This window comes from Hoplias malabaricus, chromosome 3 (assembly GCF_029633855.1).
Source record: "Hoplias malabaricus isolate fHopMal1 chromosome 3, fHopMal1.hap1, whole genome shotgun sequence".
In the NCBI taxonomy this organism is placed as follows: Eukaryota; Metazoa; Chordata; class Actinopteri; order Characiformes; family Erythrinidae; genus Hoplias; species Hoplias malabaricus.
Window position 1 is genome coordinate 47,471,611 of NC_089802.1, and position 27,003 is coordinate 47,498,613.

A 27,003-nucleotide genomic window follows, 5' to 3' on the forward strand; every position below is an offset into this window, starting at 1 on the left:
GAACCTAAACCTCACACACACACACTCTCACACTGTCCAAAGAGTGCTTGAGCTTTATCACAAACACACACTCATAATGGAAACGCTACAAATGAGAAACTGCTGCAGGGTTCTGGCTCTGGTTTCTGTCATCTGCATCGTCTTTTTCCAAGGTGAGGAGCTTTTGATTGTTCTCATAGTGGCTCATGTTGTCCAGTTGTGGGACTGTGTGTGGAGAGAAGTGGGGGGTGGGGTCCCGTAGGTGAACTGAGGCTGCATTCAAAAGTTTTTTTTTCTCTCGTAAAACCGTTACATGCTTTGAAGAGCTCTTTGTTATGTCTAGAACTCTCCAGTCGGTTAACGATGTTTTAGAAACAAAAGTGCATACATTCCCATGGTGGCTTGTTTGTTGCTTACATATTCTCTTTGTTCTTTCATGTAAAAAAAAGTGTTCTAAACAGAAATATCACAAGACATATTCAGCTTATAATTTTCACTGAACTACTTTTGTAAATGAAGAACATTCTTGCAAAAGTTTGAAGGACCTCAAAAGTAACCAAAGTAAAGGTTTTTCTGAGAAGCATACCTCAAAACTAATAACCACTTTGAAACCTTTACATTTTTAGAATCAGATATTTGTGTGAGTGTGTGTTTAACTGGGAGTTGTGGCTAGGTCTGTTTGTGGGTGTGGATGTGGAGAACAGCAACATGTGTTCTAGTTCTGAATGCTGAAAAACAGGCAGGGCTTCTCCCTGGACGATTGTGGCAAAAATGAATGTGTCTCTATATAACTACACACTTTATATTTCATCATAGACAAAACATAAATGTTCCTTTAAATTTTGTCTGTTTTAACAGCATTTCAAAACTGATATTTTCAAATCATAAATTATGATTTTTTCTTCTGATTCAAACAATATGTTCTTTAATGATTTATTCAAACCGGAACAGCTTTCATCCATCAAATCACGTGGTAATGCTCCAATTTACAAATGAATGCTTGCTTCTCCTCTTAAAGTTTGGATTCCCTCTCCCATTCGCTTGAGCACATTATCATAGAATATAAGAGCAGACACTCAGTGAATAAAACAGCATCCACTCCCTCGTCATTCACAGGGTAAACAGCATAATGAACTCATGGTGTCTGCTAATATGCAGTCGTCAGTGACATAGTGGGTTAGAGCATAACATATTTTCAAAAGCTGCAGTAAAGAGATTCCAAATAAATCAATGTGTGGTGAAATTTGTAAGCAAGAAGTGTAGAGTTTTAGAAAATCATGGGAATTTCCAATCAATATCTTCCTTTACAAAACCAGTACAGGGCCAAAGTGAACCAAGCACCAGGTGGCCACCACATCAATTGTTCTTCTAAAGCAGAGGTTTCCAGGGCAACTTTCAAGATCCCTTAGTCAGTCCACAAAGCTCTCAACACCTGACAGATATATCTGAGACCATCTGAACCCCATTATCAGTGTACTACTGTCATGGATCACTCTTGGGTTTACATGAAGATGTAACAGAACAGAAATATGCACATGGCAGATATATTTATGGGCAAGATTGAGAACATTGGTTCACTGGAAAAAGGAAGACACTGCATTGACTAACTTAGCACTTTATTGTGTTGGAGTGGGTGATGTATCCACATACACTGCCAGCAATTGTCTGATTGTAGAATGTGTTTTAAACATTGTATTTAAATATGTTCTGTAAAACAATGTAATTATTTTTTAAAAAGTTAAAATGAACTACATCCCTTCTCACACTTGTACACTGAGATATCTCACTTTTTTAAAAGGCCTACAGCGATGCTTCTTCATATAAAACAACAAGGTAAATGAAAGCGTGATTAGTGCCACTGTAGTTTTCTAATAATGTTGTGGGAAGGTGTGAGGCAGTTTTGTTTTCTTCTTCTTCTTCCAAAAAAAAGAAAGAAAGAAAAAAGGTAACATTAAAATAAGTGTAGTATAAGAGCAGTACTGCAATTACAGCAAAGTAATTTTCATGAAGGCCTAGAAATCTGAGCATTCCATCCTGTTGTATGGCATATTTGACAAGCCTACAAACCACCAAATTGCTATATTTTCTATTGCTTTTAAGTATCTTTAAAGATGCTTAATTTATTTGTGGGTTTCCACCAAAAACAAAAAACCAAACAAAAAAAAAAAAACGCTAGGAACAAAAAAAACATGCAAAACACAAATATCATAAAAAGATTTTTATACTAGGACAAGGTGGAATAGTTAGACTATCTCTAAAGCCAAAACATGAAAAAGAAAGATGGAATGTTTGTTTTAAATGGCATCGTAGGACAGGATTGTCCATCGCAGAATGTTTAGACTTACGAGGACACTAACACTTTCACTGAGCTAATCAACATAAGCAACATAAATGCAATACTGGATAAAAACTTAAATTTACTTCAATTTCCCCATCTTTCTTGTTTTGATGCCATCCTCTGTCATCTAAACTTTATATAATTATAGTGGATGAAAACACCACTTATTCTGCATTTGCTTTCTTCTGAAACTTCATTGTTGCATATAACGTTGATCCTTTGACTGGAAACCCTGCTATTGACTTAATTCATCACACTCAGCTTAAACTGGACCATGTATCTTCACACTGTGTTCAGAGATTCTGTTGTTCTAACTACACCATGTAATTGCTTCTGTCTTTATCATGCACCGCACATTTACAACAAACTATACATCCATTTTTGCCCACAACAGCGAAAGGCAGATTGAACTGTTTTGGCTCAGGGCCCATTACGCTGCTGTTATAGCCCACGGGGGAGGCAAATTCTTCTGATAATGGTGCTTTGGCAGGGAGTGAAAAGTTTGGGTTGTTCACAAAGAGCATGATTAGAAACATAAGACACAAGCTTCTGGCCATATGTCTGCTGCCCTGCCCTTTCTATTGGGGTGGATAGCATGGAGTCCACACTCATTTACCAAAACGAGGCCAGCAGAGTGGACAGGTCAGAGGGCAACGTAGCCACAGAGGCCACACCCCTACCATTTTTCAACTTGAGTTGTTTTTTATGTTGAGATCTGTTGCTCTTCAGGGATCTCTAAATTCAGAGACCAGACACAGAACATTATAATCTATAAAAGGGAATGTAGGAGAATAACAGGAATCATGTTTCTGTGCCCTAAGTCCTTGTGCTTCTTCAAAGAGGATGAGATTGCAGATTGAGTTTTACATAACATAATAGAAAATTGGATCTTATTAAAACCGAATTATCTTGGCCTTTGTGTGTGATGAGAAGAAAAACAAATGTGGAGAAGGGTGTGAACTTCTTTAACATGAATCATAACCATCCCTGCACTCTCTCTCTCTCTCTCTGGACATTCATTGAACAGAACCTTGTAGGAGGATTCTGTGGTTAGATCTGTAACATATACAATACTGATTTCAAGAACGTATAACTCAGGCGGTGTTTATTTCCACTGCTTCATCCTCGCTGTCTGCTTTATGGTTACAACATAACTTACACTGACATTACTGGGAAAGCCAAGTCACAAGCTTGTACATGATTTAAAACAATGCTATGCTTGAGGTAGTTACGATTATGAAAATGTTTCAGAGCCTGTAATTAAATGTTATTGTGGCAAACGTGTACATGTTGTGTAAAAAGCAGGCTCTAAACACTCGCTCAGTTTTTTCTAGATGCACACTTTGCTGATGATATTTATTCATAAGAATATGAATATTCATTAGAATGTAGTGTAGCTCCTGCAGTCATTTTCATGTGTATACAATTTAGTTATTAAAGACTTCTATTTGATAATTTATTTTTATTATGTTGGATAATTATATTTCATTGACAATTCTTAGTTGTAATATTGCATGGTAATTTCTGGTTTTAAGAAAAAAACACTGCAAATCATCCCAAAGGTACTGGATGGAGATAGGTTACTCAAGAGAACCCCACTGATGAAAAAAATCTGTCTCACTTCCATGGTCATGGCTGAATCAGGACATTATTTGCACCTCAGTTATAACTAGGCTTAGCTTTGCAGTCAGTGGCATGTCCTAATATCCACTCTCAGTTCACCACATCGCCTGCTCTCTGTGCACACATCACTCTGCTCAACAGGGAGAGGAGCACCTCGTTCTCAATCTTTTATTGATTTATTCTTTTATATATTTTTTGATCCTCTACTTCCACTTTCATCATGATGAAAGAGCCCCTCCCTTGAACAAAGCGTGGGCGTAATCAGAGGCAGAGCAATTTGGGCGAGATGAAGGAGACTCATTCTGCAGGCTGGCTGCTAAACGCTAGTTTTAAATGCATTATGCCCTAATAACACAGACGAATACACCCAGCATAGATACTCAAGACAAGTGTGCATTCAGTACATGCAGCAAACCTCACTGTATTTACTAGGTCTGAGTTATGGTCCAAGCTCAAGAAAAGTCCAGCAACATTTTACACCCGACAATTGTTAACAATAGTGTTTAAACACTATCTTGTACTAAAGATTAACAATCAAAATGCAATTTTTTGCTAAGTAACAAAAGTGACAAGAGCTTTTGGTGAATTGCCACAAAAGTACATGTATTTAATACTTGTACACCTCATTGTAGGCAGCTTTTCAAGTTTCAACTGATGACAGACACAATTCAAGCTCAAATAAACAAACATTACTCACTGGTGCCATCTAAAGGATCCTTAACAAATATCAAATAAACCACACATTGGTTGTTTATAAATGACCCATGGCCTTTTAGACTTTCTATTTTTTACATTAATCTGTCAGTTTGAACAATAGTTTAGTTTGAATAAACATAACCTAACCAATATAAGGAGGAGGAATATGTAAATAATAGAAATAATTTAGTGTAAAATACAGGCTGTAACACAAACATGATGTTCAGACCTGAAATCAAGTTTAGTCCCTGTCAGGTTCAGAAAAATGATTGGAACTCTGCAGTTAAGCTGGACTGTGGAAGGCTGCCTGGTGGCATGAGTGTTGTTAAAGCCACTTCCCTCATCTCTAGGATTAGTGGGGTCAGCTCCTCCCTTACTTCCTCTTTTCCTCTGTGCCTTCTGCCCCTTCCCTAAGGCTCAGGGCCAGAGGGAATGCACCCTATCCTATTTCCTTGGCTGGCCTCTGGAAGAATTCCACAAGAGGGAATTCTCTTGGGACTTGAAGAATGTGAAGGAATGATGGCAGTGATTTTAGATTAATCTGACTTGAGTTAAAGGGAAAGAGGTACAGTTACTGTAAGAAATCAGAAGAGGGCTGAATGACTATAACATCTGTAGGAGGAGGGCTTAAGGGCTCCACGTGTGTTTGCCTGTGAAGGGGTGGGTTTTATGGGTTTTGAGAGTTGGAATTTGGAAATTGCTTGCACAGTCTGATATTTGAAAATGTTTACAACAATGAGTTAATAATGAGCCTTATGATAACATTTATATTCATGGGGATATATTCTGTATTTTCCTTGTCATTTTTCAAATTAAGTTTGTGAACATTTGTGTGATTTCTCTATAATCATAATAGTCATAATTCATTGTTACATAACCGTTTTCCAACCTTTCTTTAAACAGGCTGTTTCTGTTATCATTATTTTACAGCTGAAATAAATTACTGACCTATACTAAAAAAATGTATAATTACCACAGACTAATTATTTCAGTCACTCATTTTGGATGTCTGGATCCTTTGACAACACAGCAATTATTAATTTGCTTTCCTCACATCTTTAGCTCCAATAACCATTTCAGACTGTCTGTGGTAATGATACTTCTTGGCAATTCAATATGAAAAGACAACCATTTGTAAATGTGTTCAGGGTTGTAAAACTGCTAAATGAAGGCTTCAGAATAGAGATAATTCTCGTACATGGACTTTACTGTATGGGAAATATACAGTTAATTTCAAAAAGGTAACATTTTAACTTAAATAGCCCACTAACTACTGGGTAAGTACAGACTGAGTACCTCTTAAGTAAGCCGTAAGATAAAATAAGTACTGAGTAAGTAAAAGTCAAGTTACTAGAAATATGCAGTTATTACTTGGTATCTTACAAACATTTTACAAATAAGGCACACAGTAAGTTCATGTTAGGTAAGGAAAATGTAAGTACAGAGTAAGTAAAAGGCATGTTACTAGAAATATGTGGTCATTACTAGGTATAATTTACAAACACTTTACAAATAAGACACAAAACAATGTTCCGAATCCATTGGACTTCTAAGCATAATTTTAGATTACAAAATGTAACTAAAAGTATGACAGTTTATGCAAGTGACTATTACTGTCATTTTTTATAAATAAGAAATATATCCTTTAAAATGATTTACAGTGTCCCTACAGAGAAGGACATGGTCAGCTACTTTCATTACAGGCACTAGCAGAGTTTCATGTTGCTTTGTACTCATTAGGTTCAGGACATGTGATTTACCACGATAATTATCATCACATACTTTATCACATACAGATATTTTACACTGTTTAGGATGTAAATATGCATGTATGTGTGATGAGAAGCATTCTATAAATTCTTTTCTCTCTCATCAACAAAAATATCCACAGATAATTCAAATGACCCGATAAAAGAATGCCAGAACTGTTCATTTACCTTCTTTTCCATCGCAAATCATCGCAACCTATTTTTCTAGATTCCATTTTCGTCTGGTGTTTGCTTTTGTGTCTCTGGACACTCACGTCAGGGAGAAGGAATGATAGTGCGTAACATGCAGAGAGAAGGAGAGAGATAGGTTTGAATGAAAGATAGAGAGGCCATCTGGGGGGAGAAGAGAAGAAAGAGGTCCTTGAGAAAAGTCAGACCAAAAGAAGGGAAGTCAATCATAGACGATTTAGCAAGAACAGATCTAGGCCTTAAGGCGGAATGGGGACGACTGTGGTGTCTGTGGGTGTTAGTGGGAGTGGGCTGGTGTGTGCTGGAGGTCACAGGGATCTGTGGCCTTTTGCAGACACTAGCTGACCCTGAATATCTAAATAGAGCTATTCTCATTCTGTGAACATTCCTATGCAGATACTGGCTTTGTAAAGGCAGAAGGTCAATGGCACACAACCACAACCCTACGGTCAAAGTAATATAAGCAAATTCACTGTTGATAAGGCAAAAAAAAAAAGCCATTGATTTAGCCAGCAGTGTTAAATGCATTACCACAGAAGCAAAAGTGTTGTGTTGCTGATTATTACATTATTTACACATTCAATAATAAATTGATTATTTCGTCAACTAAGACAAGACAACGTAAATCCAAACTTACACCACACTTCCCTTTACTACTCTGACGTACTGTGGAATGAAACTTGGCAAACACAGCATGTTGGATTCTGAGCTCCAAACAAATCAACTCAAGATGCTCTATAGATGCACAGTGTAGTGTACATACTACAGAACTGCATGACCATACAAGGCAACAGCTATGACAGCTTTTCAAGGTTGCATCAGTTTAGCGTTACACGCATACACAAGAGCCACACATATTACTGAGTCTGAGAATGCGTGTGATGTATAAGATGGAATGGGGGACAGCGAGGGGGCGGGATAGCAGGATATTTAGAGAGTATGGGTGTGTCTGTTTCTGCACACACACACACACACACTCATCAATGGCTACAGAACCCTCCAGCGTGAAAAAGAAACCTCTGGCAACAGTTCAAACAGTGCTCACTGCTAAAGGAGAATGAGTTCATAAGTTAGTCAAACCTCGCCCACACATAGACTGACATTGAATAGCATATTGCCACAATCAGCAACTTAATATGTACACTGCCCCTCTATATACATGGGACACATTCATGTGAGGTTGTTTTTGTAGGGTTTTCACATGCAGTTTGTATTATCTCCATTCAAAAAACAAAAAATAAAAATACATGTCTCACTAAAAAATATGGGATTATCTGGAGAAGAAACTCTTATGGTCAACATACCCAATGCCAAACATTGGCTAGTGGGGAAAAATGGAGAGTAATGGAATGAGTTAAGATGAGTTGGAGTGTTTTTGGGGACTACCTTGCCCACATTAATTCAAACAGCTCCTCATAGATTTGTTCTGCTATAACCAGGCCTTCCTCTTTGTGCCTTGTGCGGAGAGCAGATGTTGTTACTGGGATAAACTATTCACTACCAACACAATTTCAAAAGACATGTTGGGTTAGCCCATGATCTCATGGCCATGTAGTGTATCTCTGGATCATATCTGAATATATATATGAATGGATTCCATTGACAATTTTTACCAAAATGTTTTGCCAATGTGAGCAGATGACCTTTCCCCATGTACACATGCACAGTTTACATTTCATTTGTTCACCATTACCATAGACACAGCAAGGTTGCCTTGGACACTGTCACTGGTCCAGAGATCAAGAAGACTTGGCTTTGGAATATGTGCAGCCCAGCACATCCTTCATGTGGTGTTTTCTTGTTTCTCCAGGCTCCTGACAAATTACATTTGTGTAACTGTACAGGTGTATGTAGAGCATATTTTGTCCCCCATTTACACTGGTGTTAAATGTTGTCAAGATCTGAAAGTGATTTGAGTGCCATGATCATAATCCAATGACAACCTAGGTATGTTTACACCTGATTGCCAAGTGGTCAAGAACATGGTCTATAACTGTCTAATCACTGAAACATGAGAATTGGAATTAAATCAGACACTTATATTTTTGCTCCTTTTGTTCTGCAGTTCTGCAATCTTATGAAGAATGTTGCAGTTTGTTGTGGGTTTATCTCAGCAGAGCTGTGTTTGTGGAGTGTGAATTGGGTGATGTTTTCACAGCAGGTCTTCTACCCCTCCCTTTTTTACTCTTTATTGCCCGCTAGCAGCTCAACATTGTCAAATTTCCACACAGACAAATAATAACAACAGTAAATGGAAAGTAAATTTTATTTGTATGTATGAATGAAATATATCAATTTTCACCGAAACTAACACTGATTTATTTAAAAAAAATCTGCTCACAACATCTCCAAATTCATGCTGGCCTTTTATATTTTGACTATAACGGTTTACCAGTGTTGGATCATATGAACCCATCTACACACCTTTAGGGACTTGAATGAATCACTCTAGCCCCAGCATGCTGTAAAATGCTTTGTGAATTGTTCATATAAATGTAGCCTTTTGCAACATCAATATTGCAAAAGCCATTATTGCTCTAGTTATGAACAAACAGCCATGAGTCAATCATTATGAGCCTCAAATCTATCCACTTTGCCTTGTGCATCCGAGGATCAAACAGCATTCAGACTGTTGTATTTGTTTGATGGGAGTCTGGTAATAGTGCCACTAAGGCGAGCACAATAGAGAATAATCCTGACACCTTCGCCTGTAGCACTGTCCACATTCACCACCGACTATAAACAAAAAGACCACCCACGCAAGAACGAGTGAGCAAGAGAGAGACAGAGAGAGGGGCTTCAGCACAACCGTGGAGCATCAGCAGGAAAATATACATTAATGGCATGTGGCATAAAGCACTGATATAACAGCCCTATGAATCATACAGCTGGCATCACAGGTTAATTTGCAACACCCACATTTTCAAATATACAATGGAATTAAATATTTACAGAGGGGAAATGTATAAAGCTTGGGGAAAGCGGAGGGTGAAGCAGCAAGAGGCAGAATTTTTCTCCCATGCACTCTACAGATCCACTTCCTGCAGAAGAAAAATAAATAAATACTCAATAAGCCCCTGAAATTCCACACGTTTAAAAAAAAAAAAAAAAACTAGAAAGCTCCCACTCCAGCCACACCTCAGTAATCCTAATGGAGTGTGCCAACACAGCGTTTCTACACACAGACCTGCATACCATGCACATTTGGTCCTGATTTAGCCTGTTAATGAGCAAGAAAATATACAAGCTCATATCAGCAAGCCCAGGAAGACCACCAGAGGACCTCTTCAGCAGAGCGTGTGTGTGTGTGCGTGTGTGTGTGTAAATGCCTATAGAGTGAGGTCATGTTCAGACATGGGAGTGGTCTGGAGTTTGGAGTACATTTTGAGACATGTGTTTAGATAAGTCCATGGAATGTGATATTATATATATATAAATGTATATATTTTTTTCACTACCATTTATATATATATATATATATATATATATATATTTTTTTTTTTTTTTTTTTTTTTTTTTCTTGTGGCATTCGCTCCCCAGAGACATATATTCACGCTAAGGGCAGTCATTTTACAGAACAACACCTGTTGTCTAAAGTGTCTGCCCACAACGTTCATCTACATGGTGATGTTCTGTTTATATTTACGTGTCCCAGTAAGTCAGAATGTGCGATCAAGTATGTCTGTGGGAATTTAATTAAGAACGGGACGCAGTTACATTGCATTGAGAGAATTTTGGGGATTCATTTACAGAAAAATTTTGTGATAATTGATGTCTAGTGTTTGTTACCAGTATTTTTACCAGTAAAATTCTTTTAATTTGTGAAATTATACAAGTGTCTGAAGGCTCACTCCTTTTTGTTGGAATGGAAATGCATAATGAATATTATGTCCATTATCTATCTGTATCACTTTTCATTCATTCATTCATTATCTGTAACCGCTTATCAGGCTCAGAGTCGCGGTGGGTCTAGAGCCTACCTGGAATTATCTGTATCACTACGAGCTAAAATACTATTACGTATACTATTTTGTGACACAAAATCCTGGTTTACACTAGCAATTGACAATATATCAGATACGCATTTCCAGACTTATTTACAGCTGAATCATGTTAGAGTGGTAAGCAAATGTAGCTTTAGAAGTCCTGCCAAAGTACTCTTATTTAAACTAAACCTCAATCTATTAAATGGCTGGCTGTGGTGTTATTCACTGTGGTGTACCTACATACTACATTCATTCATTCATTCATTGGCTGTAACCGTTTATCCAGTTCAGGGTCACGGTGGGTCCAGAGCCTACCCGAAATCATTGGGCGCAAGTAGGGAACAGGGTGACACACATTCACACATATGGGAGGAAACCGGAGCACCCGGAGGAAACCCACGCAGACACAGTGAGAACACACCAAAGTCCTCACAGACAGTCACCTGCAGCGGGAATCAAACCCACAACCTCCAGGATTGGAGAAAATCTATTATTTCATTATTAATTTAAGTTTAAGTATTAATTTAATAAATTATCAGTGAATTACAGATTTATGACTGAATTAATTTAAAGCAGTCATTAAATTAATCACTGGAGTTGTCTCTCTTTTTGTATTCCAAAGATAAATTTAATCCAGTATTAGCACATTAGTTCATATCAGAGATGTATATATAGTTTCTCTCCTCTGAGAGTGAGAGTGCATCCCTCCGCAACATTAATGGAATGATTAAAAAAAAACCTATACGAACCCTCAGGAGAGTTTGACTTAACAGAATATTGTTTGTTCATTCAAATAGTTCAGAGCCAGTGGGGAAAACATACAGCTCGGAACTATAACAGACTGGAAAAAATAGCTTTAAAGCAACACAACCTCATTCTGATTTCATCTTTCAAATCTCCAAAGACCCCCCCCCCCCTCTCTCTCTCTCTCTCCCTCTCTCAATAACAAGCTCTAATAACTGCTAATCACATTCATATCAACCCATTTGTATCCTGTTTCAATCTCCACTGAATCCAAACAGAGCTTTGGCTTTCTGATGAAGAAATGTTCCCCAGTCATAGCGGGAGGCTTATATTTTGCTTTAGATAAAAAATACACGTATGTGAAGTCTGTATTGTATTTAAAAATATATGAATTCCAGATTAGGAATATTAATGCGACTTCACACACTGATGCCATCAAGCATGACTTTTTTCATCTGGTCATTTTTACATTTTTAGGGGGGGGGTCCATTAATTTCTTGTGATTATATTTTCATATTCAGGGATGTGGTGGGCTGGAGCATGCCCGGAATAACTGGGTGTAAAACAGAAACACTCCCTGTACATCACAATCCATCACAATCACAGTCTTTCTTGGACACCCCAAAAAGAGACAAAAACATCAGTCCCAGAAGACTGATGACTGATGACAGAAGATTAAAACATATCTTTCTTGCAAGTAATTGTAAGCATTACATTAAATGTCCCATATTCATGTCTGGAAGAGTTTTGTCATAAGAATTCAGACACGCCTAAAGTGGACCACAGCATTTCACATCTCATCTGCCTGTGTCACTTAAATCATTGGTTGTGTCTTCATTAAAGCTGCCATTGTGTAAGCCAGAGAAGGCTCTGTATGTTAAAGTATGTAGCTAAATATCACACCCCCACCCCACCCCTGCCCCCAAAAGTTTAGGGACACTAAGCTATGTGTCTCTGTACCACCCTTTTCTTGTTTTTTTCAAGTTTAAATAAAAATACTTTGTATAGGCTCAAAAATCTCCTTTAACTCAGATCCAGTTTAGTCCGTCATGTTTAGATTACCAATCCTGTCTACAGTATGATTTCATCCTGTTGTTTGTGATAACACCTGGACTGCTGTCCTTTCACTTTCACCCTTCACTTTTCAGATGTAGCACTTTTAGATGCGAAAAACTCATGAAATTGGGTTGGAACTCACTCTCAGGCACTGGTTGTTAGAAATTGCACCACAAGGGGTGCTATTTTGCATATAGTCACATTTAGGGACTGCTCCACAAGGAGGTGCCTTTGTGCTTTACATCAATGACACAGGGTGTCCATGTTTTTTTTACACGAAAAGGTGTAAATAGAGGAGAATAGAGCATTATAACCGTCAGCTACTTACTGAAAGATGCTGGACATATTAAGATGTCCCATTGCAGTTCTACTGGAAACATTGTACCTAACCAGTAGTTTGACATTTTTGTACTCACTTCTTGAGTCTTATCTCAAGTACTCACTTCTTGCTTATCTCACGGATACAGCAATATTTGACTATGTAGACAGAAAGCATGGAATAAAACAAACTGTCCTTATTCATCTCCACTTATTACATCAAACGGAGGTTCACGAATTTGAGCTACTCCATCACAACTGTAGACTCAGATTTAAAAGTAAGGTCAAACTATGTAAAACAGGAATGAGTCGATTCGAGAATAAAACCAACAAAAAAAAAAACGGAGCAAAAACAAAATCAGAAAAATGAGAGGATCAAGCCAAAACAATATGAGCTACTGTGCACCTTGCTTTCGCACTTGAATGATCTCTGTGTGACACTGTGTTCATTCATTCATTGTCCATAACCACTTATCCAGTTCAGGGTTGTGGTGGGTGCGGAGCCTACCCAGAATCATTGGACACAAGGCAGAAACACATTCTGGAAGGGGCGCTAGTCGTTCACAGGCATACCTAAACTCACACATTCACTCACACACTCACAACTATGGAAACTTTTGAATTGCGAATCCACCTACCAACGTATGTTGTTAGACTGTGGAAGGAAACCGGAGCACCTGGAGGAAACCCAAACGGACACTGGGAGAACACTGCTCACAGACAGTCACCCTGAGCAGGACTTGAACCCTCAACCTCCAGGTCTCTGGAGCTGTGTGACTGCAACACTACCTACTGCACCACCGTGCCGCCCTCTGTGTGACTCCTTATCATTTAAAGGAACAGATGCTAAAACCATTCATTGCTGTGTTGATTCATCCTTGTGGTATTTTAACCAAAGCATGTCAAAAACATTTTAGTAACATCCCAGTGAACAGTGGAAACGGTACAATTTATGACTTTTAAATGAGCTGGATTTTCTCGTTAAGTTATTTGAGTGACATGCAAGAATGCGAAAATATATGAAGTGCAGGTTTTGAAAAATGTCCAATTCAAAATATCATTTAATGTTTTGTCCTAAATAAACTGATCAAAAGCATTTACAAAGTGAAAACACTGAGTTCTTCCTAATTTCAGGAGTGGTTTGTGAAGTTCAGGTCTCCACGCTCGAGACCCCCATCATCTCGGGAAACATTGCACGTCTGGAAGTATCTCGTGGAGATAATGTTCATCCTACTCCAGGTAACTGAACGTCATTCAGGGGAGCTTTACATTGTGAGCAATTTATAAGAGAGCTTAAGGCTACATTCTAAAAATAGGAGGGTCCTTCTTGTACCAGGAAACTTTTAGAAACAGAAAGGTTCCTTCAAGACCCTTTAATAAAGCACAGAAATATTCCTGGAAGCGCCTTTAAGGGTTTCACTGATATAATTATCTGAGAAAAACCTAAAGGATCTTTAAGGAACATTTTGTATTTAGAATTTAGGACTTGGATTAGAGTCTAGGACCTGATGTAAAAGATGCTATAGTTACTAACAATTATTTTAAACTACAAACACAATGACATGCCTTTTATTAGCCTCTGTATATTTTATAGGTTCATAGTCTTAATCCTCCATTTTGTTGTAGCTATGCACAAGGTTGCACAAATGTATTGTAAGACAGACATTTTATATACTGTTTTGATTTTATTCATATTCTTGTGTGTATAAGACACGTTTCTAGACTACAATTGTATTACAATGGCTACATCATCATAGATCAGATTTTTATAGATTCCGTAGATTCATTTTTGTTTAATTATTTATTTTTTGATACAATCAGTCTTCTTGGGGATAGAAATCCAGCAGGTGTCAATCAACCTGCCAAGAATTTTTAACAAACCACAAATATGGACTCAGAATACAGGACAAACACAGAAGAAAAGAAGTAAACCACTCCTCTTTCATTTCAGGAAAGGACACTACACATGTCCAGAAAGTGGTTTATCCCACTATGTTTATAGAGAGCACGAAGACCCCTGTGTCTATGCAGGACAGGACCACCCAGAGCAGCGGGTCCACCACAGAGGCAGAATCCGCCAGACAGCAGGAAACTCAGGCTCCTCAGCATGACCCCAGCAGCAGACCTGAGTCTAAACCCAGCACTTCACACATGGTGAGAAATCATACCTACATTTACAGAGAAAATCTCTAGCTGGCAAACTGAGAATACTGGCTATGTTTACATGCATAGCTCTCCACCCTTTTGAACGAATGTAGACCAGTTGTAGATGATAACTGCGCTGTTCATATTAGAAGTAGAAGTAGAATCACTTCATTGGCACAGAGGAATTTGTTCTCCACATTTAGTCCAATCCGTGCAGTGAAGCACACATTTACACACACACTAGTGAACACTAGGGGGCAGTGAGCACACCGCAGTGAGGCACAGGGAGCAGTTGGGGATAGGTGCCTTGCTCAAGGGCACTTCAGTCATGACCTGCCCTCTGTTCTACTTTAACCTGTTCAACTACATATTTCTTTGTAACATGGTTCCCTTTCTCTCTTCATTGATAATTCAATTGTATCTCCTTCTTCCCTGGGTGTCTTCCTCAACTCAACTCTTTCACTTTCACATCAGTTCTATAATCAAAACGTCATAATCTGTCATCTGTGTAATATCGTTGCTAATATAATCTGCTGCTGAAATCCTTATCCATGCCTTCATCTCCACCGGTTTAGACTACTGCAAAACTCTTCTCTTTGACATCAGCTCTTCCTCTGTCCACAGACTTCAGATTGTTCAGCACTCTGCTGCCCACCTTCTCACTCGCACTCGCTTTCACCAACACATCACACCTGTTCTCCAACATCTTCACTAGCTTCCCATAAAGTACTGTACTCAATTCAAAATACTTCTTCTCACTTACAAAGCTCTAAATAACCTTGCTCCTTCATACCTGTCTGCTGTTCTCCATCCCTACAAACCCATGCACACACTCAGGTCTTCCTCAGCCGAGCTGCTCACTGTCCCTCCTTCCAGCCTCCACAGCTACGGTGATCGTGCTTTCTCTAGATCTGCTCCACGACTCTGGAACTCTCTTCACCCTTCAGTCCAACATTCTCCAACTCTATCCATATTCAAATCAAAACGCAAAAATATATTTTCTCCCTTGCTTATGATACTCCTCAAACTTAATATAAAAAAATATATTTTTCAGACTTGTTCTGTTTGTTAATGTTTTGTATTCTTCATTTGTTCTGTTTTGTAAGACTTTGAATGTGCTATATATAAATATAATGTATTATTATTATTATTATTATTATTATTATTATGTTCTCCTCTACTCTTCTGTAAATGATGGAAGATCTAATGTACAGAAAAAGGTGCAGGCTCCCAACCTCACTTCACTGGAATCTGAAAATCATAGCAAAGCTTGTTTGTCCTTAGGGTCCAGTGGTGTGTGTACCCGAACCTGCAGTTAGAGGAAAAGATGCAGTGAAACTGAAGCTGATGAACTCTTCCAGCTGTGTGAGTAACCACAACCTAAACCAGTATCTTCCACAGACAATATGAGTTCAAAAACATGTGAACTTCACATCATCCAGTGTTTCTTTTAAAATCAGGGTAGCAAAGGGACAGTTATATTCCTTTGGGAAGGTTTCAAAACAGACATGGGAACATTTCTGTGAGGATTTCATTGTATCCAGCTGTAAGAGCGTTAGTAAAGTCTGATACTGTTGTTGGATATTTAGTTGCAATACAACTTGTCCCAGAAGTATTGGACGAAGGTCATTCTCCTGAAAAACACATTTCAAGAGTTGCAGAATATTATATCCCTTTAGTCCACATTTGACATTTAACTGCAGCTACCAGGTCAGAGTTGGTTCATACCAAACTGCTTCCTAATAAGTATGCTATGCATTTAATAATGCAGGCTAAATAAAAGCAGTGAAATAACACGACTGGACAAAAACAAATATTCTGTGAATTCTACATTTCTCCAGAATAAATAAAAGCATTAAAAAATCCAAATAAATAAATGTTTTAAGCTAAAATTCTAGTTTTATGTTCCATTTTGTATCCTTTAAATACAACCTATTTCATCCGGTTTTAGTGCACAAATTATATTGATTAGTTGGGTTAAGGATTTTTGGTAAAAGAAAAATGAAACATAAACACTAAAAAATGCACATTACTCCTGTACTCATTAACAACTGGAGGATGTGTTAAAATATTTTCACTCAGAAAATCTGCAATATTTGCATCCCTTTCTGCAGTAGAATCAGTGGATGAACATGAAAAAGTAAAGAAGGGGTACCACTGTTCTGGAAAATGACACAGAAAAGAAGGGAAATTTGCCACGGTTCAGAAATAGGTCTCTGCACAAAGACAACTGTGTACTTGTACATGTTGTTTAGAAGAGTAAGGGGAATCAGCACCACATTCCATCAGACATGTGACAGTGGCACTGGCACTGTAGCTAATATAGCACTGATTAGATTGTGAACATTATGCTTATGGAGTCAGGGACTGTTACAGTGAACTCTCAGACCATAGGCAAACCCAGATATGCAGTAGCACTCTTTTCTGCAATGAGAGCTGACTTTGATTACATTTATAGTCACTCACTCATCAGTGATCTCCATAAGGTGTATATCCACCACTTATGAGAACACTGATCTGAGTATCTGACTGGGTTCAGCCCCACCAATTTTATGCGATTTGTTCTGGATATGAAATGACAATTCTAAAGCATTCCACAGGTTTTGGGCAGAGCTCCATTACTCCAGAGAAAACAGATCCACTGTTCCACAGCCCATACTCTCTAGTTGACACCTGGCACTGGGCATGGTGACATGAGAATGTGACACTCTGGAGCACCCACTCACTGAGTCAGTGCTTCAAACTGTATGAACCGTTGATCAGTGTTTCAGGAATAAGCCCAGTTTAAAATCTTACTATGATAGCTTTCTTCTGATAGGTTACTCTAGACAGAGTACTACTGTAGGCTTGACAATCTTGAAAAGTATGACCCTGCCTCATTTCCACATCACGGAATTTCCACGACACTGTAGTGTCTGAAACCACTTTTAGTGTTTTAACATGATGCAAGAAACATGAAAAGCCTAACACTGCATGTGTTTTATGATCCTGACCTCTACGAAGGAGTCACCTGTCAGCAAGGGGCAGATAGTAGAGGTTTGGGTGGATTAACAAGTGTGATAGTCAGCTTTAATGTACACGCTTCACATTACATTGCCTTCCTGCAGAGAGAGAGAGAGAGAGAGAGAGAGAGAGAGAGAGAGAGAGAGAGAGAGAGAGAGAGAGAGAGAGAGAGAGTGAGTGAGCACATGAATATGAAGCCTTCCCTGTAATGTCAGGCTTTAAATGTTTTAAACAGCTGTGTATGCACTTGCTTCCTAGCATCTCAGTCATTCCAAAATATTATATATCAGTTTAGAAATGTCATCACCATTTAACATTTAATCATTTATTTAATAAACCAGACTTAGTCATTGTGAGTAAAAAATTTTGATGTGCAGTGTTTTACTGTAGAGAATTAGACTTATTTCCAGCGGTGTTCATAGGAACAAGAGGTCACGGTGACTACTCAAATCATATGATCTGCTGTCCAGAACCACCAGAGAATGTCAACCCAAACCTTATCATATCACAGTGACATCACAATGTCCCTGACATCAAACAGTTTATTAATAACAATTTAATGTAATAATGTTCTGAGAGGTTACTTCTAGAGGCATTAAACTTTACAGTTACTGGTTCCTAGTATGACTGCTGTGTACAATCTTAACTCGGTAATATACTCTAAAACTGAACATGTCACATAAAAGCACTGTGAGTGATTTTTAAATTAATGAAATTATTATAGTAATATACTTCAGCAGAAAGTATTAAAAAATACGGAATATTTACCTTTAATAACATTTCTCTAAAATACATTTCTGCTTGTCATCTAACAGGAGGAGAACAGGGCAAAGATTGAGAGTGTCCTAGAACATCTTTGTGTAGGAGACGAGAGGAAGCTCGAGATCTATCAGCAAGAAGGCTCTAACGAGATGATCATATCTGGACAGTGCATTCAAGGTTGAATTCTCATTACAAAATGATCAAAACACCAAAGACCAGACAAAATATAAATCAACTGTGCACCACAACAAACCTCATCAGTCAACCACAAGATAACTCAGCAGTGCACGCCTCAATCCACCATAACAAAACACATCCGTCCATAATGACTAATCAGTACACTACAACAAAACTTATCAGTGCACCATAACCATAGATGATTAACGTCCCTGTACTCTATGCTTAAAGGAACACTACGTAATATTATTACTTTAAAATTACAGCTTCAAAATCATTGTGGTGCTTCACTGACCTGTAATAGGGAGACTATAGCCTCTGTCATTGCTGCTCTGTACTCAGGCCTGCAAAAATTGCACTACGTTACTTTTGGAGAAGGGTAGGAAACCACTCTCTTCCCAATGATTTCAGTACAGTGTTGTTAAAATGATTTTCACTTAGGGGAGCCCCCCGGAAAACAAAAAAACTAAATCCTACCTAGTGTTCCTTTAAAGGACTGCTAACTGAGTACAACAATAAAATAAAACTACATTTCTAAAAAAGATCTTGAGTAGAAATTACAAAAGTTTCAGCTCTAAACTGCATGGACCTGAGTGAATTTCTCTAGATATTACCCACCTTAAAATAAAGTACAAACTCATAAATGCTTTTTAATGTGTATTTGACCTACATACCCTTAATAACAATAACAACAACAATTCCATTTTGTGTAGGTTTACACTAGATTTGATATTTCAAGTCTTGTATTACACCTGGCATGTGGATTGGCTACTCAAAAGTAGCTGTAGTAGTTGTAAGTGAATGTGTGAGTGTGTGTCACCCTGCGAAGGTCTGGCACGCGTGATTCCAGGTAGGCTCCAGACCCACCACGGCCTAAGGGTTACAGACAATGAATGAATGAAAATAAGTCTTGTATTAACACCAATATTTAAATGATACTGCTACATTAACTGACTATTGATTTAACACTTTTTATCAAACAGGTGATGCCAGTGGAATGACAGAGAAGTTTAACAATGACAATATCAAAGATAAGGTAAAGTAACAACACAAAGCACTGTGAAAATGAGCAGGAATATTGCTGAGTATTCTAAGCATTCCAAGGGCCTGCCCAGGTGGTTCATGCCATGATACATTTATAGATTTGTCTTAAACCTTGCCAAACAGAAAGTCCTTACCAAATTTACCATACTGTAAAACAATATAACATAAGTATAAATATATTTTTTCTCTTCTAATATGTTAAAAGTAGAACTGTGCAGTTTGTTTGTTCATTTGACCAAAGGCATCTGAGTGTAAAAACTTCAGTCGTGTTCTCATGTGTACGTGTTTATGTAGGTTGGAGTTATGGAGGCAGAGCCGATCTCAGGCAAACACTCTCGGACTGTGCTGATTTCTATCCTGGTCGCTGGTCTGCTATTGGCTGCAGTGCTCATTGCTGCATATGTTCTGAAAACCCACCAGAAACAGACCAAAGGAGTGCGGTTGGTAGGGTCTCAACACAACACACAGATCCCCATACACATGCACACTACAAGTAAATAAATTATTAGCCACCTCATTCAATCAGATACAAATGTCACTCAGTTTGGTCTCAGTCAGTTTACTCTGTTCTCACTGTCTCAGTGTATTTTTGACTGTTTTTAAAATTCTGCTTTATCTATTAATTGGATGCTATAGAATGTTATGCTGCAGTAACAATACTCTTTCTCCTATTTGGATACTATTCTCCTGTTTGGATACTATTTTTAGACTGGCTATTAATGCAGAATAAGTCTCATTTGTCAGCCTTACAACGTGATTTTGAATTGATCATACATTTAAGAAGAAATTTGAGAAAGATGCAGTCCAAACAGCCTCCCATATTTTTTTGTCATCAAGACAATGGCAGGAATCAGTAGTGTCTCTGACAGGAGTCCTATAGTATTTCATTTCACCCAGTCACACACATTGACCCTGTGACCTGCTTAAAACGGAATGCTTATGTAACCACTTTCCACCACACACACTCACATGTCCATCCTTCAAAATACAAGAGATCTAGATTAGTTATATTCATAAATATAAATATACCATACTACAGAGGCAGTCGTGGTCTAAAGAAGCTGAAAATAAATAAAACCACTACACAATTAAATTAGATGTAAACAAAGGCTTTCATAGTGGTTTGATGTGAATTACAGAGACATTTACAAATGATAAATTTGATGTGAATTATAGAGACATTTACATCTAAAACCCTGGTTCCTATCATCACTATTGTGAACTGATTACAATATGGTAAAATATAAATAATAAAATGTCACCGTTTTTTACATTTGAATATAAAACCTAACATATTTTTCTGGAAAAAAGTTAGTAATAGCATAAATTATACTAAATTCTAATACTCCAGATTAAAAGGCCTGCATTTTCCAAGCATTCTATTATCAAATTTTAGCAGGTTACTGTAAATCATGGTGTAAAATTTTAATTTCATATACATGTAACATGTTTAACTTACCACTGATGCATTGTATTTTTAATGACGCATGACATATCTATTTAGCACTATATAGAGTTTTTCTGCCATATTATATATGTTTAGAGTTTTTTTGTGGGGTGTGTGTGCACGCATGTTTTCAGGAGAACAAGCTTCATTCTTTTTCTAGTAGTTAATAGCATAAAATGCTAAAATGATTAATTAGAATGAGAAACTGCAGCTCCAAGCAAGTGTTGATGATTGTACTATCACTCCATTCTGTTTTCACAAGAGTTTCTTTTACTAATTTAAGGGGAAAAAAATTAGCTGTAAGGACATTGTATTATTTTGCCATTATTTGAAAAATGGCACCTGCACTTTAGATTGTGTCAAAGTTCACAATGATTGGAACAACAGAAACACAGTGATTTGGAAAAATTAATAGCTGCACCACGGTCCACTGAAAGTTCTCCCATAAAATTATTTTAGAAATAAATTATTTGTACTAACATCAGTACGCAAAAAATGAACTAGTCACTGTTGTTTTGTTTATAGTATAGTGAATTACAGCCCCTCCTGAGAAGGGAATTTTAATCAGACTAACTGACAAAAAGACACAAGGGATGATTCTCTCATGGGTGCAGATATGGAACTCAGTCAGTTGTGGGAGTGAAGGCACACCCATGCCTCTTTCCCTGTGATGTGGCATTTCTTTGGGCCTCTTGGTTAGACCAGTAATCTAACAAATAGAACGCTTATGGCTGAGTCACTAACCACTGAACCCTCTGATTTACTGCAAATTTACACAAATCTGCCTTCAAGAGGCAAGGCTCTCAACACCTACACAGACTGAGAAGGTGATTCACTCATTTAACTCACAGCCTCAGGGCAGTGGTGAGAACATCAAATGAAATCAGTGTTTTTCAGTTTACTCAGAGTGCAGCATCATCTCAGATTTTCAGTGCTCCCTCTTTAAGGACTTAGATGGCGTAAGTTTTGGTTTACACAATTTAACCTCATTTAAACAAAGTTATAAAATGGACAGCACCAGTTTTAATTGCTGAGCTAGGTCTCAAGCTGTTACAGAATACTCAGTAGACTAGACTTCTTTAAATGTTAATATCTCACAAGATAAAATCTCACAAGAGATAATTACATGATATGCATAAATTGCCTGAAGCCTAAACCATGGTTTTATAGTAAGGACTACATTAAAAAAACATGAATAAACAGATGTACATACAGCACCATAAGGCATAATAATACACTGCTTATAAAAACTAAAAAATCATTGTTCATTTTGGACCAAACAAAACAGCAAATTGGTGTTGTAGATATCATGACCCCTGGTAGTCTCAGCCATGGACACTCCACCCACATGTTGACTTCATTGTCAGGATTCTGCCAGTGGCTTTCCACCTCCTTCTACATGTAATACCAAATTAGCAGACCTCTGATTGGTCCTTTTGCATGTCAGTCAAATTTCTCTTCCTGCAGTAGTAGGTGGTTCTTGGTCACATCTCCTTAGAGAGTCTGGCAAAGCAAGACTAGATCATTTGTTCCTATTACTACTACTGCAAAAGAAAAAAAAAAAAATAAATATATATATATATATATGGTGTATATACATACATACACACACTTTGTAATGTAATGTAAATTCCAAATAAAAGAATCAATGGAAAGATCCTTTAATCATAATATAATCACTGTAAAGTTCATGGCTCTTCTGTTCTTCTGTCGATCCAGGCTGAAGAGTCCTTCCAGGTAGATGAACAGAACCAGGGGAACACACTACTCTCTGTAGCCCCCCTTCCACCTCAAGAACCCTTTGACAAGCCCACCAGCAACGGAGAGTCTCCTGAATCACTGCCCACCAACGGCCACTCTGCTACCCAAACACCAGTAGCTGATACTCAGATGTAAAAGCTAGGTTTGTGAGTCGGTAATCTGATAGTGAATGTAAAGCATGGAGAGTTATCACTTACCTCGACTCTCACAATCTTACCCACCATAAAAGACGATCAATGAGGAAGACAACAGCAAAGACCACCACAATGAAGATCATAATGACTGAATCTGTAAACTGCACCATGGACAAGATGAAGTTAACAGTGATAATGAAGCCTCAACTTTTACTGTGAAGACACTGACACTGCTTAAACCAGCATTAAATTTAGCCAAAGAGAAGGGCTTGAGCTTGAAATGCTGCCCATGTTGGCACAGCTAGAGCATTTTAAATATTAGATTGACAGAGAAATGTTCCTAAAATTCTTAACAATACCCCTTTCAGGACACACTGCTGCCACTGTACATTGAAGAACTTTCCTGAATTGAATTCTGATGTACCTTCAGTGCTCTTATCAGGGAGCAAATACTAGCAGAGGAACTGATGCAGGATGCTCAGCCAGGTGCTCAGATTATTGATAAAGAAGGCAGCCTTAGAGGCTCTGGAGTTCACACAGGGCAAGCTAATAAAAAGTATAAAGTAAACACATCTTCAAAAGCATCAGTGGTAGATTTCAAATTTGAATATACAGGTGTTGGTCATAATATCATGAAAAAGTTTATTTTTTTCAGTAATTCCATGTAAAAAGTGAAACTTGTATATTACACTCATTCATTACACACATAGTGATATATTTCAAGTGTTTATTTCTTTTAATTTGATGATTATAACTGACAACTAATCAAAACTCCAAATGCAGTATCTCACAAAATTAGAATATTGTGAAAAGGTTCAATATTGAAGACACCTGGTGCCACACTGTAATCCGTGAATTAACTAAAAAATATATATATACTTGATATATTTCAAATAAACAATCGAAATATATCTGTCCGTGTGTAATGAATGAGTATAATATACAAGTTTCACTTTTTGAATGGAATTACTGAAATAAATCAACTTTTTCATGATATTCTAATTTTATGACCAGCACCTGTAGAATGAAGTTCACCTTCAAACTTAAAGAGCCCCTGGACCAGACCACAACGCACCTGGGTAAAATCAATATGCACACAAAAGAACTACCAATACTACAGTCCTTTTCTTTTATCATCAGCTAACAAGCTTCACTGGCATTATACTGTACTGAAACAAATGGACATATTTGGCAGATGTTCAGGCACTGACGTGCGTTTCTAAAAATGAAGACTAAGTTCTCAATTCCTCACTTCTGTGTTTTGCCAGCTGGCAAAAGCAAGATATAGTCAAGAAAAAGATCAGCCAACTCACTGTTTTATTTAAATGCTAACGACTCACTGTTGCTATTTACATATGCTAGCCCTTTCTATCCGTCAGCATTAGAGGGATATTTTTAGTTGTAGAAGCTTACATTAGTTGAATTTCTCAAAGTAAGTTTACAAGTGTTTACTTGCTTTTAGAGCACTCCTAGCTTGCAGGGTGAAAGAGTGTTTTGTGCTAAATGGAACAGGCCTATTGTGAAAAGCAGACAGCAAATGACTACGTTTTTACATAATCTATTTTTGTATTTTACCTCATTATATTGCTTATGTGTAAGTGTTGTGGTTGGTGCTTTGTGAATCATCAGCCTCAGTTACGTGTTTTATGAAACAGGACGTTTTTAATTAGAACCTTTTGATATTTTATGTTTGTTCATTCTTCCGTCATTAGTATAAACCTTTTGTAAAGAAGGTCAGCAGAACCACATTCACAAGACTTATTTCAACAGCTAAAAGTCAAAGAACTGAAGTGCCTAGGATGGCTGTGGCACTTATTGAGTACGATAAGTGCTGGTTGATGTCCTTTTCTGGCACTCCCATGCTCTTCCCACACACTTATGATGGTATTAAAGAAGTAATTTCAAAGTTTGAAAAGCTTGCAAAAGTAAAATGCATTTGTGGATTGGATACTAGTCTGCAACAATGACAGAACACGTTTAGGAGATACAGAACAATGTCTAACGATGAATACAGTTCTGCTTATTATTTTCATGAGCCTATATAATGACACCAGGTTTGTAGAAAGCCTGACACTTTAGTAGGTGTGTCTTTGTGTGTTTGATATATACACAAATCAACATTAAAGTTATGGCCACAGAATCACTTTGTTGTTCTACAATTACAGACTGTAGTCCAGCTATTGCTCTGCATACAGTGTTTGCTCCCTTTCACCCTGACCTTCAATGGTTAGGGACCCCACAGAACAGGTATGATTTAGCTGGTGGATCATCCTCAGTGCTGTGGTAACACTGACGCTTCAGCTCAAATTTTTCTGTTAGACACGCCTACCTCGTTCATCATGTAGATATAAAGTCAGAGGCACTGGCTCGTCTGCTGCTGCAGTTTGTGTTGGTAGTCCTCTAATCCTTCATCAATGGACACCAGACATTGTTGGCTGGATATTTCTGGGTATGTGGACTATTCTCAGTCCAGCAGTGACACTGAGGGGTTTAAAAACTTCAGTAACCCTGCTGTGCCTGATCCACTCTTATCACTGCAACACATACTAATATGCCAACACATATTGGTGAGATCCACCATCCAAACCATACATCTTCTGTGGGGGTATTAACCATTGAAGAACAGGGTGAACGTGAGCAAACAAAGTATGCAGAGCAATAGATGGACTCCAGTATGTGATTGTAGAACTACAAAGCGCTCCTGTTTGGTCAGTGGAGCTGAGGGAATGGGCTGTGAGTACAGAAACAAGGAGGTGGTCATAATGTTATGGTTGATTGGTGTATACAGTTTTGTTTAGTGGTTTTAATCATGTACTTCAGACCATAAGTCTTCTGTCCTTTTTGAATAAAAGTTTAATCCCTTTTTTATACATCCTGAATGTAATAACAGTATTTTGTTCTGCAATTATGATGTGGTTTTTTTCATTATTTGTACTGAACTCCCACTGTCATTCAGCCTCTCTCTTTGTCTGTCTCTCTCTCTCATACATTTCTGCCTGTTTTATAGTCAGTCCAGTATCTACTATGCTATATTAGCATGACACTGATCAGCCAACGGTTCAACTCCCACAGATGGAACAGATTTAACTCTTCTTTGGGGTTAAACTGAAGGGCAAACCTGCTCTGGGCCATCTCTGAATCATAGTCAACACAGATGCTTAAAGATGGCTGTTAAAACATTTCACTCAATCATGGACCACAGCCAGTTGACACTGAATTTCAAAACATTACACTGTAAACATTCCAATGTTTTTTGTCCTTTTCTAGTATTTGTGGCTTACATTTTTGCTCAAGGATTTCATTAGGATTAAATATGTACCCATTTATTCATTCATCCTCTGTAAGCACTTTATACTGTTCAGTGTCACACTGAGTCCACATGAATCATTCGGTGCAAGGCAGGAAAGCACTCTGGACATGGCCCCAGTCCATCCCAGTTCAACACACACTCATGCAGTTACTCAAACAATGCAAACACACACACACACTAGCTGACTGAGTGTACATCATTGTGCAATATGTACTTAGAGTGTGGGAGGAAACAAAGCACCCACAGGAAACCCACACGGACATGGGGAGAACACCCCAAACTCTTCACAGGCAGGGTTTGTACCCACAACCACAGAACCTTGGAGCTGTGTGACAGAGACATTACCTGTTGCCCCATCCAGCAATAAACCCATCTCTGTTATAAAAGAGCACTCATGGTTTGTCAACAATTCAAGACAAAAATGGCCCAAGTAAACGTGTTACAGATTATCACACAGGCAATGTACACTGTATCAGATTACTGTGTAATGCTGGGTGATATGAGCACAAATCAATATCACGA

General features: G+C 37.9%; 1 protein-coding gene across 1 annotated transcript; it reads left to right on the top strand.

The window, feature by feature from the left end:
- Positions 1-26,029, top strand: si:ch211-286o17.1 (uncharacterized). Its single transcript, XM_066665676.1, has 8 exons — positions 1-152; positions 13,833-13,937; positions 14,650-14,852; positions 16,128-16,208; positions 18,662-18,785; positions 19,769-19,821; positions 20,124-20,273; positions 22,996-26,029. Exons 1-8 carry the CDS (start codon positions 77-79, stop codon positions 23,170-23,172), a joined length of 969 nt encoding a protein of 322 aa, XP_066521773.1. The 5' UTR covers positions 1-76; the 3' UTR covers positions 23,173-26,029.
- The last annotated feature ends 974 nt before the right edge of the window (positions 26,030-27,003 follow it).

Bases quoted from the DNA above. Each gene is read 5' to 3' on its own strand.
- si:ch211-286o17.1 (XM_066665676.1), top strand. From the start codon at position 77: ATGGAAACGCTACAAATGAGAAACTGCTGCAGGGTTCTGGCTCTGGTT. The intron at 153-13,832 runs GTGAGGAGCTTT...TCCTAATTTCAG, and splicing joins CTGCATCGTCTTTTTCCAAG to GAGTGGTTTGTGAAGTTCAG. The intron at 18,786-19,768 runs GTTGAATTCTCA...TTTATCAAACAG, and splicing joins ATCTGGACAGTGCATTCAAG to GTGATGCCAGTGGAATGACA.